Source organism: Phodopus roborovskii, unplaced genomic scaffold (assembly GCF_943737965.1).
Source record: "Phodopus roborovskii unplaced genomic scaffold, PHOROB, whole genome shotgun sequence".
Lineage (NCBI taxonomy): Eukaryota > Metazoa > Chordata > Mammalia > Rodentia > Cricetidae > Phodopus > Phodopus roborovskii.
Genome location: NW_026126469.1, coordinates 31,639,260 through 31,657,586, shown reverse-complemented (window position 1 = coordinate 31,657,586; position 18,327 = coordinate 31,639,260). Strand labels below are relative to the sequence as shown.

At 39.6% G+C, this 18,327-nt stretch overlaps 1 protein-coding gene across 1 annotated transcript in view; it reads right to left on the bottom strand.

Moving 5' to 3' along the window:
• Positions 1–18,327, bottom strand: part of Morc1 (MORC family CW-type zinc finger 1) — a 145,210-nt gene that overhangs the window by 73,716 nt on the left and 53,167 nt on the right. Inside the window, exons 12-14 of the mRNA XM_051190942.1 lie at positions 17,403–17,467; positions 11,424–11,567; positions 7,505–7,659 (exon numbers count right to left, since the gene is read on the bottom strand). Of these exons, the coding sequence (XP_051046899.1) occupies positions 7,505–7,659; positions 11,424–11,567; positions 17,403–17,467 (364 nt within the window). The remainder of the gene's footprint in view (positions 1–7,504; positions 7,660–11,423; positions 11,568–17,402; positions 17,468–18,327) is intronic.

Sequence of the window (18,327 nt, the reverse complement as noted above, 5' to 3'; positions counted from 1 at the left end):
GCAGAAGTGAAGTTAACAATTCCAGACAGTGTATGCATTCTGTTTAGCCAATCAACCAGAATGTCCTCTATCTAGGTATTTTAATTATCCCAACTGCTCTCACATTCACAGAAGTTTTTAGCAGGAGAAAGTTCTGTTGCTTCTCTGTAAAATAGTAAAATTACAAACTAATGTGTATCAGACAGGAAATTATTTCCTTTTTATTGACTTTAAAAATTAGTATGAAGTATACTTTGTTCATATTCCTTGCCCTTGCCCAAATCCTCCCAGATTCCCTGCTCTTATTCTTCATGTCTCTCTCAAAACAAACAAAACAATAATAATAATAATAGCAAAACAAGTCAATCCAAACAAAAAAAGCCCACAAAAGACATGGAGTCTTGTTCATGCTGGCCAACTACTCCTGAGCACAGTGCCTTATCTGGAGTGTGACTGACTTGAAGAAAAGTGGTTTTTCCCTTTCCCCGTGGTGTCAATTTTAAGTAGATTCTTACTATAGTAGAACCGTATGTCTACTTCCCCTTCTTGCTAGGGTTTTGTCTGCTTTGAGCCTGCCTACTCAGTTCTGTGTATGCTGTCACAGTCTCTGTGAGTCCACATATCATCAGGCCTGTTAAGTCTAGATGATGCTATTTCCTTGGAGTCATCCATCACTCTGGCTCTTACAATCTTTTTGCCTCCTCTTCTGCAAAGAGCCCTAAACTACAAGGCAAAGGATTTGATGAAGACATCTATTTTGGAGCTTAGTGTTCCAAGGTCTCTCACTACCTGCATATTGTTATTGTCTGCTTGTGGGCTTCTGTGTTAACCACCATCTATGGAGGATTAAGCAAGACACTGATCTGTGAATATAACAGTATGTCATTAGAAGTCATTTTGTCAAGTCATTTGAAGCAGAGACTAGGACTTCTCTCCTGTCTCTAGGTTAAGGCAGTATCCTTCCTGCAAGGTCCTTTTGTGCAACAGGAATACATCCTAGTTCTACTGTCTGAGGTCCTTTAGACTGCTCAGTCCTTCTGGCTGAGACCCATATTCAGGGGGGCCTGAGTCGGCTCCATGCTGTATTCCCAGCCATCAGTCTGGAGGCTCAGATTTACATGACCCCACCTGGATGGCATTGCACTACATGTGGAATTGGGGTGGGAGGATGGGAGGGCAGAGTGGTCAGGGTGCATGTGAGGGGGCAGAGAAGGTAAGGGGGGAGAGGGAGGGAGAGGGAACTGGAATCGACATGTATAATAAAAAAAAGAAATATTTTTTTAAAAAAAAGAAGTCATTTTGTTGCTATGTTCATTTAGCAGAATATTAGGAATACATTTTCCCTTAGGGTAATGACCTATTTAGTCTTAGGTCCCAGTTTAGCAGTGTCAGGCATGGGTTCCAACTCATGGAGTGGGCCTTAAATATATTTTTTTTTCAAAAAAGTGGTTGGTTATGACCATAATATTTATGCCACTATTGTACAAGTATATCTTGCAGACAATTGCTAGTACAGGTCACAGGGTTTGTAGCTGATTAATATTGATGATTATTTTTCTTCTCTAGTAGCATGCAAATTACTCTCAGCACCATGAATGCTAACCAGTATGGGTGAAGCTTCAAATGGGGCACCATCCCTATTTCTTACTGTTCCATGATATAAGTAAATAGGTATCTTCAGCATAGATTCTATCTGTCAGGTTGTGGGGCCTTTCATATTGACAACATGGCCTGTGATGTAGGAGGGTATCTACGGGACCCCTTTGGTCAGCAACTCAACAAGACATAACCCATTCCTGGAACTGAGGAAAGCATAAGGCTGGGGACTGTCTTCATCATGCTGTTTAAATCAGTAAGGGTTTTTTGGTAGAATTATTATCATTTATAAAATATGGTATAATTAGAATGTGTTTTGTTTGGAATTCTATGTGATTTGAGAGTAATCATACACTACCAGTATCTTTAAAAGAGAAACAAGTATACATTCAATAGAAAAAGGGTCTAATGTATGCCAGGTTGGCTGAAAATGACCTTGAACTTCCTGATTTTCTTGCCTTTACTTCCCAAGTGCTAGAATGCAATGCAAGGGACTGAAACCAGGGCTATGCTCTAAGGTATTCTACTACTGAGCCACAGGACCCCAGGAAGAGCCCTCTTAACAAAGTAAAACACATCTAAATCATATCTGACTGCACTTATAGTCCACAGACTGCCACTTTACAAAAACAGAAAAGAATATCAAATAGGAGCACAGTGAGCAAATTCCACACAGTGTGAAAACCACAAGAGAACAAACAAGTTCTACCTGGACACAACTTCAAGGGTAAATAAAAGGGTAGAAACAGGTGTGAAAAGGGGAAGAGTCCTAAGGATCATACTAAGATAGGAAGTAATTTATAAATATGAATAATATGTTAGACAGCTTATCATACTGCAGAAGTATTGAAAAGTTTTGGTGGTATATGCAATGTGGTTTTAAAGTACACTTACTAGTAAAAACACATGCTAAAATACTCACAGATATAATTACAGAATTTCTCCAATTATGCCTTTCACAATCCAAATGGTGGAAGAGAGGAAAGTAGAAATTAATTTCCCTACCAGTTGACCATTGTCAAGCTAAATGAGAGGTTTATGCATTTCCATATAATTATCCTTATTCTGATTTTGAAATTCTCCTGATTTTCTTTGCCCTCCCATAGCTGCTGGGACTCACAGACTGGCCGCTAAACAATGTGTTCTCACTCCCTTCTGAGGTACCCTGCCTTACTTGCAGAAGGCCACTTTCTTGATGCATTGTTCCACGGCCTCTGTCCCTGTGGTCTCTGCCTTTTTGCAGATGATCACCTTCTGGTGTTTTCTCCCAGTCTTTTCTTTTACTGTGTCTGTCCCTGGAGTCTCTTTGTGTGGCTAAACTTCTTACAAAGACTCTGTGCCTGTTGGAATAGAGTCCATGCTAACAATTCCATCTTAACCTAAGTATTTCTTTAAAGGCTCTATCTTCAAAAACAGTCACAACCTCAAGTACTAGGAGGAAGGCTTCAAAATATGAATTTCAGAAGGACACAATTTAAACCACAGTGGTATAATAAAAATTAAAGATATTCATCAAATAAAATATGTATAATAAAGTCAAAATAAATATATAAATCTCATAAATTCATAAAGTAAAATTCCAAAGATATGAATCATTTCTTGGCTTGGATCTTAAACTTGTCTCATGTTTTCACCTTTCTGTTTACACAGGCCTCCTCACTCCACATGTCCCAGAAGGGTAAAGCAGTTCATTTTCCTTGTAGTGAGGTTCCAACATCTCAGAAACTAAATTGCATCAATAGTGACAGCTATACCCAGGTAAGAGAGTATTATCTATGTTTTAAGAAAATGTTCACCCTAAGAATATTAAACTTCACTTTCAAAATTATGCAGAAGTTTGGAAATTGATATGATTTATATCACAACCTAATTATGAAAATTTGTAATTGAAGCCAGTGCCCCACATATCCATTTCCACCTCAATGGAGACCATCAGTAAAGGCCTTAATGCTTGTCTTTCTCCATCATATGCAAGAAGATTTACATGAAATCACAGAGAACATTTACTTTACACAAATATTGTTAAGATGATGCTCCAGCTATAAGTCAGCAATAGATAAAACCCTGACAACTCGAGTGAATGGGGCCAAGGAAGGTGATAAAATTTACCTGTAGTACATGTACAACTGTACACTAGGCACTAAAAAATGCTTACTTTCAGAAAGGTAAAAGTATAGATAACTCTGGGTTTATATACGAACTCACATTAAAATTTTTTAGTTAGCGATAAATGAATGGGCTTACCAGTAGTTGGTGTATTATCAAGATGCACTGAGACTACATTAACCACTTCAAAGAATGGGATGACCATACTTCAGTCAAGGCTGTGCATGTCTTTTCTAGAACATTTTCTTCCTGGTGGTACTTCACAGTGTAAGTGCCAGAATGATACAACTATTGAGTTTGGTCCACATGAAGAATAACAAAGTCAAGGCAAAACAAGGCTGAAAAGAGAGATGTGACTTGCCTTCAAGGATCTTAATGGCTGACAAGTGACAAGACTTTAAGCCTATCCCCCACGGCTCATGTGGGAAGAGTCAATTTAGCCTGTTCACTCTTATTTGTCCTTGAGAAATATCACTTCTCGAGGGAAGCAATTCCTAGCCCAAAGACTGAAACTTGCCAGACATTGGCTCTGGCTTCCCTTTTTATTCTTCTGTACTAGGCAACAATTCTGTTTCTAATTGTTTGACAGAGCAGTTGCATAGACTGGGTGACTTCTACATATTGGAAATTTGTTCCTCTCAGTGTTGAAGGCTGCCAAGTCCAAGAACAACACACTGACAGATTTGTAACTGCGGGCTCACCTCCTGGTCCAGGAATGGTGCCTTCTCATTCTCCTGTCACTTGCTCCTTTTTTATAATAATCCTAATCCTGGGGTCTCTGCTCTCATGACACTAAAGCTTCCCAAAGTGCCTTCTTCCCAACCCCATCCTCTTGGGGAGTCAGGGTTTCAACTTATTAATGTGGAGTGGACACAATATTCAGACCACAGTGACCTATTAGATTAGAAGTTACGAGACAAGAGTAAACAATGTTTGTTTGCTCAGCTCTAGAATGGTCAACCCTACCATGGAAGATTGAATGAGAATAAACACAAAAAAGATGAAAAACTATGAAGACATTTCAAATACTTTGACACTGAGATTCACAGGCAGCCTGAAGAAGTAGCATGCTGGCTTCTGTCGAGGTCATATCTCGGGTTAAGTAACAGTGAGACTGAGGAGATGAATGTGACTAGACAACGCAATTTTCGGGTTCTCTGTTAACTTAGAATGTATTGAATTTTGTTTGCAAAGACTGTTTATCACATCATAGATTGTTAGCAATCAGCCCATTCTGATCTACTTTAGAGAGGTAATAACACATTTCTATGTAACAGATTCTATCCAACCTCACATTTCACTTGATGTTTCACCCCATGAATCCTATCTTCCTCTCTCCCTAATCCTCAAAGCTGACGAGTAACAATAGCACTGTTAGGATATAGAAGACTTCAAGAAACAGTAGCCAACAGAGAGGTGAGGTCAGCCTTGGAGAAAACTATTTCCTTTTATATCCGTAGAATCCACTGTGCCAAAAGTAAATGCAGATTTGGTAAATGACACAAAGTCATTCCCTCTGCATTTCTCTTTCTGTTGATTTGAATCTTTCACAAGGGCCCAGTTTTCCATAGGAACATATTTATAGCAAATACAAATATTTCATCTTTTATTTATCAGGGGAAAAACCCCCTCTCAAATACTTTTCATTAAAATCGTGTGCCATGTTGCACTGACTAAGAGTATTAGTCAAGCATTATGTGACTTTTGCTAATCTAGTGAAGGTCAGTGTGCTCATAAGTTACTGAAACTATCAGGTCAGACCTTGGTGACTGACTTCCAAATTTACAATGGAATTTAGAGGACTACGTAATACAAAAACTACTGCCTATTTTGGCTATCTCCTGTTCCATCTTCTTTCCAGGAGGAAGCTTTTTTTCTTTTTCTTTCTTTCTTTCTTTCTTTCTTTCTTTCTTTCTTTCTTTCTTCCTTCCTTCCTTTCTTTCTTTCTTATAAAAGCATTCTCTATCCCTAAATTAATTCGGACTATTATAAAATTAGAAAAATAATGCCATTAACTAATCAATAGAAACAGAAACATTATTTTGAGCCATATTATAACACTTGAAAGGATTTTGAAGGAAAGTGGGAGGGAGGCAGATAGAATAGGGACAGGGAATAACTGAGGTGATAAGGAGAGGTGGCAAATGACAGCAAGACAGAAGAACAGGACTTCTCAGAGCACACACCAGGCCACAGAGTGGAGGGAACGCCACACACACAGAACCAGAACACCCCACATATGCTGGCGGAGATAGCTCTATAACCTTTCAATACATGCTAGCTCTTTCTGAGACCTTCACTCCTTACTGCACAGCTAGGAGGCTGGGGGCTGTACTACTGAGAGGATATGAAGAGAACAAGAGCCCCACAATTTCAAATACTCACTGCTTTCATTCTGCATGGTGTTAACACTTGAAATCCATGGAGCACATGCTTGACTTCTATTTCACTCCATTTATGCTGGTGATTACATTTGTATTTATATCTTTCTATGTTTTCTACAGCATTCAGTAGAACCTGTCAACAGTGTAGTAATCCCTGTACCTAACAGAACTTCAAATATGTCTTTGAGAAAGGGATACATATGATATGGATGCTGCTTGTCCATAGATCACAACACAGATAGACTATGACACTAAGCACACCCTTGGTAGGGTACCATTGACCTCTGCTGCCCTATGAATTCCTACATCCTTCCCTATGTCACTGGTGAGGAATTTTCAGTGCAATCATAGTGAGTACACAAGAAAACACTCTAAAAAGTAGAAAACACTTTACTTCAAGTAGAGAGATAATGACTTCTTAAGTTGTCCCAAGAGTAGAAGATGATTTTGATACCCTCGTATTATATATACTTCAAACCCATCACTGAACAGATTCATAGTAGCTAACATGTTTCCTTTTCATAAATAAAGTGCTATGTCTGCCTAACTTAGAAAGTGTTTGTGTAATTAACACATAGGACAACAGGTCACTGTTCAAATATCCCTGGGAAGTGAGGTGATAACACATGAAATTTTCCAGATGATTGTGTGTACCTTTTAAGTTTCCAAACATTTATTTTCAATTGAAATGTTTGCAGTATTAGTATTCTCAGCAAGTATTAAAGTTACATAATGCCATTTGACATATCTACAGTCACACAGGTTGATACATATTATTCCATGGTATGAGATGGCAAAGGATTCTCAGGTCTATTGTGGGATTATGTGCTCCCAGACAATGGAGCCTCCAGGTACCCTTGGAGGGTTTCTCAGTTTCTTTGGAGCTGTCTTCTGCCTTCCTTTGCCATGATTTGCTACCACAGCACACTGATGGCCATCCTCTTGCAATTTCTAGTCTGATTTCATGTGCATGTGTGTCTCTATGTGTGGGAGAGTCTGCATGTGTCCGTGTGTGTATGTGAGGCAGGGTCTCACTATGTAGCCATGGGTGGCCAGCAACTCCCTGTGTAGACTAGGCTGGACTGGATCTCAGAGAGATCCACTTGCCTCTACAGCCCAAGTGCTAAAGGTGTGAGCCACAATGACCACCCAATGCTTTGTTTTTCATATGATACCCGGGGGAAGATAATGAAACTGGCTGCCTTTTCACTTCTACTTACTTGGATTTTGGACTGCTGAGGATGGAATTCATAGCTAAATAAGGGTTTATCACTGAGCCACACCCCCAGTCAGTCTTTCTCTTATGTTTTTGATGCAGAAGCCCTTTTGCCATAGCTTTGGGTTACTGGTTATTTGAATCAATGTAATCTTTACAGCTGAAAAGAATCACATGTTGAGCCCTCTTAAAGTATCTCTTACAATGACCATGGAATACTCACTGATCCCGGTGTCCTTACAGTACTGCACTAAGTACTGTCCCATTCCTTTTAGTAGATGGTTATATGCCTGGACATTGAGGAATTCTTGTTTATTGTGGGATGGCTCCATGATCTCCAAGGGGATGTTCACAATTCCAATCACACCTGCACCAAGTCTGAGGGAGCAAATATATTTATGAAATTTATAAAATCTGGCTAAAGAAAAAGGAAAGGCAAACATTTACTGATCACTTGCAATCAAATCTTCCACAAATAAATCCATTGCCTTGGTATGGACCATATCAAAGTTACTAAGCTATCTCAAAGATTTTTCATTAACCATGGTGATTTCTGATGACCTCAGTGGGTCATTGATCCACTGACAACACTCTTTCCAAAACTCTTACTTACATGGAGAGTCCAGGTCGATAGAAAGGAACAAATTTTAGCAAAACACCAACACCACCAGTGTCTTCTTGCAGTGATATGGCCTGGTCTCTTATGCCTTATATTGGACAGAGAGAGCCACTTTCTTTGTCCCCATTTCATCTGACAGGTTACATGTCTTATTATTACAGTGGTTCTTGGGATGTCCACTGAGTTCTACTAAGGGAACATAGCAGGCTCAGAGGGCGATGGCAGGAATCTGATTGTTAACCTGACATGCAAAGGTTTCTTGGTTCTTTTCTTATGCTTTTCTAGGGCCACAGGATATACATTCTCCTGAAATATTTTGATTCTTGACAGCACCAGATTTTGGGTAAAGCCTCCCATGTTACAGAACACTGCTCTTGCTATAGAACATGTCACACTTTCCCAAGTTGAGGTCCCTGCCAGCTTTGTGCTTCACAACTTTCTTCATCTACCCTGTCTCCCTTCATTCCTCATTCTGTAAATCTAAATATGACTCACACAGAAGGCCCAACGTGACTTCCTTGTTTAGTTTTCTGCCCTTTTCACACAACACTTCTTTATTTGTTTATCCATGTATTCATTCACACAGTTATTCAAAGTTAGCACCTGGACCTGTTCCAGAAACTAGGAACTTTGACAAGAGCAAGAAAGACAAGGTTCCTGGTTCTCAGTCACTGACAGGTGGTCAGCATGGCATTAATAAATAGATATATGTGCAAGACCATTTCACATGGTGATAAGTGGTTTTAGGAAAATAAAATGGGTGCCAAATTATATGAAAAGTGATGGAAGGGTGTAACAGTAGGGGCCAATTTTACTTAGGTACTCAAGGAAGGGGCTTTAGCACTTATGCCTGAACAGCATGCCAAGGCCAACAGTCAGAAGATTGAAAGACAGGAGGTTTAATAATACCAACTGCTAAGGTAACTACCTTGAGATTTTAAGCAAAAAAAAAAAAAAAAAAAAAAAGCCAACTAAGTTTTAAAAAAATAATTCTACAAATTAAAAAAAAAAAAAAGAACTCAACTATCCCTACTTGCAGATAACACAGAAACACCATAGTGCTAATATAGAAAACAGACCTGTGGACCAAAAGAATAGAATGGAGGTCCAGAAACAAGCTCACACAATCACAGCCATCTAAGTCATGGCAAAGCTGTCAAAAATGTACGTTGCAGAAAAAAATAATGGCCAGAAATTAGAATTTTCACAGATAGAAGATTGAAACTCTATCCATATCTCCCACCTTGACCTCAAAATTAATTAAAAATGGGTCAAAGATCATACTCTAAGGCCTGAGACTTTACAACTGCTAGAGGGAAACAGAGAAAAAAAATCCTCAAAAATATAAGCACAGGAGTGGATTTTTCTGATTGGGTTCCAATAGCGTGGGAAATAACCCCAAGATTATAAGTGGAATTATAAAATTAAAAAGCTTCTGCACAGGAAAGGCAGCAATCACAAGAGTATAAAGAGATCACACGGCAAAAGAAATATTTGCCAGTTACATATCAGACAGGGGATTGATATCCAGGACACATTAAGTGCAAAAATTAAACACCATAAAACCAAGTCACACTGTCAATAACTGAATGAATGAAACTGAAAAGAATAAAGTCAAATAACAAAGGCATATTTGAAAAGGCATCCAACATCATTAGTCACCATGAAAATAGAAATTAAACCTGCATTGAGATTTTATCTCACTCCAGTCAGAATGGCCCATCATCAAGAAAAGGAAAAGACAATGAATGCTGACAAGGATGTGGACAGAGAAGACGCCTTAGTCACTGCTGGCAGAAATGCAACCTTGTGCAGCCATAATGGAATTCAATGCAGAGGTTCCTTACAAAATCAAAAGCAGAGCCAGCTCTTTCATTCTTGGGCAGCTAGCTAAAAGTCGCTGTCAACATATCCCAGAGATGCTTATACATCCATGTTTACTACTATACTAGTCAACCTAACAGGAAATGGAGTCAGCTTAGCTGTCCATCAATAGATGAATGGATAAAGAAAATGTCAGCCATAAAGAGAGACAGGAAAAAAATCCATGCAACCAGAAACTATTATGCTAAGAGAAGTCAGGCTAAGAACAACAAATAGTTCCTACATTCTCTATTTTTAAAAATTTAAATTCATATATATGGTTGTATACATGTGAATGTATTTATAGGTCACAGAACTAGAAAAGGGATCATGAGTCTACGGCCATATCACCCTGAATGGGTCCGATATCATCTGATCTCGGAAGCTAAGCAGGGTTGGGCATGGTTAGTACTAGGATGAGAGAAAAAGGGTCATGAGAGGCAAGGAAGATATCTTAAGAAAAGCATGAAACAGAAGGGGTACTAGAATACAGATGATAAGAAAGAAGAAAGGCCACTGGGCAGTGGTAGCACACACCTTTAATCCCAGCACTCAGGAGGCAGAGGCAGTTGGATCTCTGTGAGTTTGAAACCAGCCTGGTCTATATGAGCTAGTTCCAGGACAGACTCCAAAGCCACAGAGAAACCCTATCTCGAAAAACCAAAAAGAAAAAAAAAAGAAAGGAAAGAAAGGAGAATGGCAGACTCACTAGGTGGTGGTGGGGAGTGAGCTGGAAGGGGAAGGAAGCATGGCAAAGGGTACTGGGGGGGGGGGACGGGAGAGGGGACAGGATGGAAGAAAACAAAATATAATGGCACACATGTATGGAGATGCCATGATGAAACTGGTCCACTTTACATGTTAACCTTAAAATTGACAATAAAGAAATATTGTTCCCACTGCTGGTACAGTTTTAAAGTGCATTCATGGTACCCTTGACCCCGCTGTCTGCAGAGCTTAGCACAAGCCAGGCACATGACACAGCAACATATCTACTTCTGCCCGAGCAACATATGAAGAGCTAGTTCCCTGAGCACAATGCAGCAGGAAGACCAAACCCCCTGACTCATCCCACCACTCCTGAACATCTTGACCATCCTTTTCTACTGTGTCTCTGTCTTCTGTCTTTTTTGTTGTGAGACTGGCCTTTAATAGCTGGACCATCTCTCCATTCCTCTATGATGTCTTTGTAAAATTCCACATAACTGTCAAAGCAACTGATGGTAGTTTAGCACCAGAATCTAAACACACTGGAGATGTTTACTAATACATATCCATGCAGGTAACTGACAAGCACTGCAAAATCTGTAATAGGGGTCCCTAAAAAAAAATTGGAGTTTGGACTTTTCCCCCTCTGTTAACATTCCTTTAATTTGTATTAATTTTTTAGTTGTTAAAATGTTAGAAACCTGAAAATATGGCATAAGGGATTGAAAGGCAAAAGGAAATACATTGGAAACAGTATTTTTCCCAAAATGCTTTTCTTCTGAGAGCCAGAACACAGGGTCATGATATTATAAACTGGGCTGATTAATTCTTGCATTGAGTGGCACACGGGACATCTGCTTGTGTTATGGTGAATCACTCATCTAGTGGCACAGACAGGAATGGACTGTGGCTTCTCTGTGCTGCCTCTGAACCGAGAAACAAGCTTACTTACAAGGACTTCATTTTCAGCTGGGGGCCAACCTTCTCATGCATTTTGATCAACCGGTTATTGCTGTAAATGAACATTCCAGCTTGGTTTTGGTCTTCTATGTGCACTCCAAAGAACAGAGAGAGTGTTCTTGCTTTCCTTAATGCCCTAGAATTGAATTTAGAAAGGCAGTTCAAAAGTGCTCTATTAAGGCAAAATATAAAATTTATAAAAGCATGTAATAATTAAATGCATAACATAGGCACCAAAAGAATGACTTATAACATGCCAGATATTTTATAAAACCTAATGGATGTAGCTAATATTTACATATAGCCAAATATTCTGTATATGTAAATTACTTTACAGGTCAAGGACAAGCATTCATTCAAATACAAATCTTCTCATTAAATCTAAAAGAACCAGAAAGATCTCTATGTTCTCTGGTCTGACACATGTGTGACAGTTGTAGTAGTCAGGGTTCTTTGAAGGAACATAACTTATAGAATGATTAGAATAGATTACAGGCTGTGGTCCAGCTAGCCCAGAAATGGATATCTACCAATGAAGGTACAAGAATCTGGCAGTTGTTCAGTCTATGATGCTGGATGTCTCATCTAGTCTACAGTATTCATCACAATCCCAAAGAAATAGGCTTTAATGCCAGTGAAGGAATGGATTTTCCAGCAAGAGTGAGAGAAAACTGGCCAACTTTCCTTCTTCCTAGTTCTTTATGAAGGCTGCCAGTGAAAAGTGTGGCCCAGATAAATGATGGCTCTCCCCATGCCAAAAGATCTGGACTAAAGTCTACTTTCCCACTTCGAAATATCAGGCTTGAAACTGGGTCTTCAAATTAAAATGATTTAGTAAGAAAAATTCTCTCATAGGTGTACTACTGCTATGATTTTAGTTAATTCAAGATATAATCAAGTTGACAACCTAGAATAGCCATCACAAGTCCACCCCTTGTCAACATGACACACAATCATATCTCATTGTGTCATGATTAATTTTCAAATGAAAATAATAACCAGAATAATCATACCTATTGTGATACAACTATCCCACCAACAAAATCACAAATATGTATTTAACTAGGTCATAATTCTGCCCAACATGATATACGACAGTGGGCAGAACTGTGGACAGTGCACGTGGTCATACATTCTGTTTGGAAAAATAAAAAAGGTCAGGTGTACAATTGTTCTCTGAGTCACATGCTGTGGTCAATGGATTGTCTGGATAGACAGGAACTTGAACAGACATGATTGGAAAACTGGTGAGAGATATCTAGGGAAGATGTATGTGGATAGATCTGTGCAAAAGAGTGGAGGAGGTGGAGATATTTGTGCCCCATGTAAATGTTCATCCAAAGGTGATGACAGCTGAGGAAGAGTTCAACAATCAAGTAGATACAATGACCTGTTCTGTGGGCAGTCAACCCCTTTCCCTAGTCACCCTTATCATTACCCAATGGACCCTGAACAAAGTGGCCATGGTAACACAGATGTATGGGTTCAACAACATGGCCTTTCACTTACCAAGGCTGACCTGGCTACAGCTGCTGCTGAGTGCCAGATCTGCCAACAGCAGAGATAAGCACTGAGCACCAGACGTAGCACCATTCTTCACAGTGACCACATCAACCTGGTGGCACTCCCTCCATGGAAAGGACCATGCTTTGCCCATACTGGAGTAGACACTTATTCTGGTTATGGATTTGTCTTTCCTGCACATAACGCTTCTGCTGAAACAACCATCCATAAACTTACAGAAAGCCTAATTCAACATCATGATACTCCACACAGTATTGCTTCTGAACAAGGAACTCATTCATACTCAGAGAAGTGCAACAGTGGGCCCACAGTCATGGAATCCAGCTGGTGTGACTGTATTCCCCATCATCCTTAAACAGCTGTCCTGACAGAAAGATGGAATGGATGTTTGAAGACACAGTTACAGCACCAATTAGGTGGTAACAGCCTGGAGGGCTGGGGGGAGGGTTCCCAGGAGGCAGAATATGCTCTGAATCAACATCCAATATATGGTAGAGTCTTTCAGGCTTGTCTCAGAAAGGGGCTGCAATGCTGCCTGCAGCTGTCCACTTCTGGGTGGTGCCTGCAGAAACTGTACAACCAGCAATAAACCAGGCCCTGGTCTTGTCTTCCTCAGGCATCTCCTTCAGAGATGAATTTCCTTTGTCAAAGATATAAAAGGGAGTATTTCAGGGGTGGAGGTTACATATTCTGTTAAGGGTGGAGAGACTATTCACTTGGGTGAGTGAATCCTTAAAAACGTGAGGATTCGAAGATCTCAGCCTCAGTAGGTCCTCCCATACTTCTCTATCCCAAGTTACAGGATCCCATTTTTTACCAATTAATGCCCTTACTTTAACCACTGACACCCTCTGAGGCTGAGGCTTGAATTTTCATTGTAATTCAGCGAGTCTTATAATGATAGCTTCTCGTTGATTTCCCACAACTTGAGCTCTGTGGCTGCTGGCGAGAAGATTCTCTTGTAGGGCTCCCTTAAAAACCTTTAGTCTGTTCACATACATCTGGACCTGGTCACTGTTACCACTGAGTTCATTGTTCTTCACCATTTTCTGAGAAGAAATAAGTTGCTTGATTTTAGCACAGGACTCATGCTTCTCCTTTGTCAATTTATCCAGAGATGCTAAAGGCAATCGAGCAGCATCATGATTTTCCTTGTTTTTCCACAAATTGTTTTATATACAGTCACCAAATCCTTGCCTGTCACAACTGGTGAATCAGGATAATCAAATGCACTTGATTCCTTAACTCCGTAAAACAGTTCACCCCCGTGGGCTATCACTAGTCCCTGGGCTCCTAGGAGGGGTTTCAGTAACTGTAGATGTTAGCAAATTAGAAAGTCTGTTCCAGATACTCTTAAAAGGTCATCCTTACTGTCCTTCTAGAACACTTCTGATAAGAGTCCAGTGGATGTTCAGTCCACAAGACTGGATGTCTCAGCTGGTCTTCAGTGCGCGTCGAAATCCCAAGTAAGCAGGCTCTAATGCTAGTGAAAGAATTGTCTTGCCAGTAAAGGCAAGAGCAAGCAAGCAAAGAGGGCAAGCTGCCTTCTTCCGTGTCCTTTATGGAGGCTATCCGCAGAAGGTTATGGCTTTCCACATCAAAAGACCTGGATTAAAAGTGGATCTTTCCACCTCTAATAAATTAATTAAGAAAAGTTACCTTACAGATTATGTTTTAGATAATTCCAGATGTAGTCTTAGTTGACAATATAGAAAACCCATCACAACACTGTTACTTAAAAATAACTTGGCTCTTTAAAAATTCTTGACACTGCAAGTGTTTCCTACTTACAATGTGTTCTCAAATTCCCAAAGAACCTATGTAGATTACACTGTGCCAAAAAATGTATTCTCTAGCTTTCTCTCTAACACTTGCCAACTATCAAAAGATAAAGGTAAGCTAACAGAGTGAATTTACATGGCAGCAGATAGCCTAGGCACTACTGGTTTTTGCTTGTTTGATTTCTTGATTTTTTTTTTTTTTACCCTATGCCTCTACATTATATTTTTGTGACTTTTCTATTAAGTGTTAAAACAAAAACTGAGAAATGTCAGAATGTGATGAAGACAGCCATGGTGCAAGAAGGCTGCTGGAGCTGTGGGAACTACCCGGATGTGAGAAGCAGACTTGGCTCCATTCACAGTAACCAGGTAACCAGAGCTACCCGAACACTGTCACACCTGCCAGCTGGGAAAAATGTCTGCAGAGACACGGGATATGGGGAAGACTGCAACATGATTTTAGAAATAAATCTGGGAATGATTGAATGATTAGAGGTATAACAAATCTTCCTTTCTCACCCCCAAATGGCAACAAATAGGATCTTTTCTCTGTTCTCACAGGTCGACCTGCTGACATGGGTTAATGCACAATGTCATGCTAAATGCCTGTATATAACTAATATACAGACCAAAGCTCTCCTCAAAATCCTTAACTAGGAGATCCCAATTCTGCAACAAACTAGAATACTGACAGGGCAAGGGGTCCCCAAACAGAACACTAAAAGATCCGACATCATCATTCTATGGTGAGGGACAGTCTGATTGTCTACATAGCTAAAAAGCACAGGTGGGGTAGTGCACATCTTTAATGCTAGCATTTGAGGATCAGAGGCTGATGGGTCCCTATGGGTCCAAGGCCAGCCTCGTCCACGAAGTGAGTTCCAGCCATGGCTACATAGTGAGACTCTTTCTAAAACAAAATGAGAAATCACTGCATTTTCAAGGCATAATGCCACTACTTTGTATGCTAACTTTAATTTAAAAATTAGCACTCTCCAATGAAACCATTCAAGGCAACTGCCATTATCGTCAGTACTGGTTAATTTTAATACATTTCACTATGGCTAAAAACAAGTTATCAAAATTTTTCTTTCTGAAGACTAGAAATCTTAGTTTTCAACAGAAATTTCTGTGAAATTTAGTTAATTTTGGTAAATGCATAACATCTTAAATTTAGTTTTGATATATGCATAATTAACATTTCAAGCTTATATTTAAAGTTATAAATATATGACGAAAATCATGCTGAAAACCAACCATCATTCCCTAAAAAAGAAGTTTCTCAAAGCTGTCACTCTTCAAAGTCTGACTTGGTTTGTATAGCAGTGATTCTTTTTGTTTAACTTGCTAACAGTCAAACTTACAAAAATAAGTAGTTGGTTTTTTGATAGCCCTGCCATTTTTTATTTTGTAGTACAAGTAATATAAATCCAGAGACAGATACTGAGATTCAAGCTGAAAGCCAGGAAAGCAAAGCAGCTACGTAACCAGAGAGTTCTTAACTCTACTGAGGCTGGGGCAATCCTGTCCTCAACATGGCTGGAGACTAACTGCTCAAGACTGAATGCCTTCCCTGACACCCTGCTCCCATCTTATATACCTCTCTAGTGCTGGGATTAAAGGTATGAACTTGGGGCTGGAGAGATGGCTCAGAGGTTAAAAGCACTGTCTGCTCTTCCAGAGGTCCTGACTTCAATTCCCAGCCCCCCCCCCATGGTGGCTCACCACCATCCATAGTGGGATCTGATGCTCTCTTCTGGTCTATAGGAATACATGTACACATAATTAAATTAAATAAACAAATCTTTTTTGAAAAATAATGAAGGCATGAGCTCTGTTTCTCTTTTAGACTGTTCACTTTCATGTAGCCCTGGTTGGCCTTGAACTCGCAGAGATCCATCTGCCTCTGTCTCCTGAATCCTGGGATTCAAGGTGTGTGCCACTATTGTCTGGCTTCTATGGCTGTAGCTACCTTTGCATTCTGATCTCCATGCAAGTTTTATTAGACCATAAACAATATGTATCACCACATCATTTTAAAAACACATAAGTGACACATTCCTTCAAGTGTCATTTCTCATTTTTAATTTTAAGCTCTCTAAAGCCATGGGTGGGGCACAACTCCTTTTGGGGTCCAATGACTCTCACATGGGTTGCCTAAGACCATCAGAAAACACAAATATTCACATTGCCATTCATAACAGTAGCAATATTAAAGTTATGAAGTAGCAACAGAAATAGTTTTATCGTTGTGTGTCACCACAACATGGGGAGCTGTATTAAAGTGTCACAGCATAGGAAGGGTTAGAACCACTGGTGTAGCATAAAGGACAGATGACAGAGGGACAGTGAGGCTGTCCTATGATTGCCTGCTTGTGTCTCTACATACAGACACCATCACAAAATCTAAACTGCCAAATTCTGAGAGGATTTCTGGCTTGTCTTCAACATTATATAGATGTATATATATGTAACAGTCAATAAAAACTTTATCTGTTTTGCAATGTGTGTCTTGGTTGGAAAGTTTCATCACATTAAGATTTATTATCATACTACATCACATGCTAATAGAGTGAAATTGTTATAACCATCAAATCATCTGCCCACTTAGAAAGAACTTGACGTAGCACAGGAGGTCCTTATAAACACATAGCCTTAACCCTTACCTCTGTTTCTCTCGAAGACATTTATGCTTTGTCTCCACATTTTCCCGAGCTTTCTGTAATTCATCCTGGAGAAGGACATTTCAGTTGAGAAGAAACGTAAGGACACTGAATTGACGCAAACTGAGCTGATACCCATTCTTTGAAGGTGCCAGGCCACCAGTAACAGCTCATCTTGCCTAACGCAGTTCACATGGCAGGAACTCAACGGACACAGAAATAGGTTACAATCCAGTGTTTCCACACTAAGCCCAAATCTATCATTTTCTTTGTACACACTCTAAGATTCCCTCATTTTACTCCTTATTTAGTCAAAGGGTTTAGAGCATATAGGATCTGACTTTAGTCTGAGAGAATAGGAATCCTAGATTTTGCAGTCAATGTGCCGTATTTCGGGTGGGGGGTAGTAATAACTTTTGTTATTATCCCTCCTAATATGTCTCCTTATCTAATTCTAGACTGATAACTTCCCAAAAGTTCCCCAGGGTTTTTTTTCTTTTAGGGTGCTCTAAAGCCATTAACAGCCTGTCTTTCTTTTATTCTAATGCACTGGCTTAAACCCCCTTATCTCTAATATATTTCCATTACCTCTAATTAGGCTGAAAAGAAGAGTCCCTTATTACTGTTCTCGTAGCTAAGAATAGGCTTTTAAGGAGACTATTCGGGAAGAGAAAGAGATCAGCAGGAGACATAGGGGGACAAAAGAGGGTAAGGAGGTGAATGTGATCAAAAGGCATTATATGCATGTGTGCAAATGTTATAATGAGACTCATCATGTATAACATATGCTAATAAATATTTTTGAAAATCAATAGACATTGTTGCCTTTAATCTCAGCACTTAGAAAGTAGAGTTAAGCAGATCTCCATGAGTTTGAAGGCAGCCTGGTCTACAGAGATAGTTCTAGGACAGCAAAGGCTACACAAAG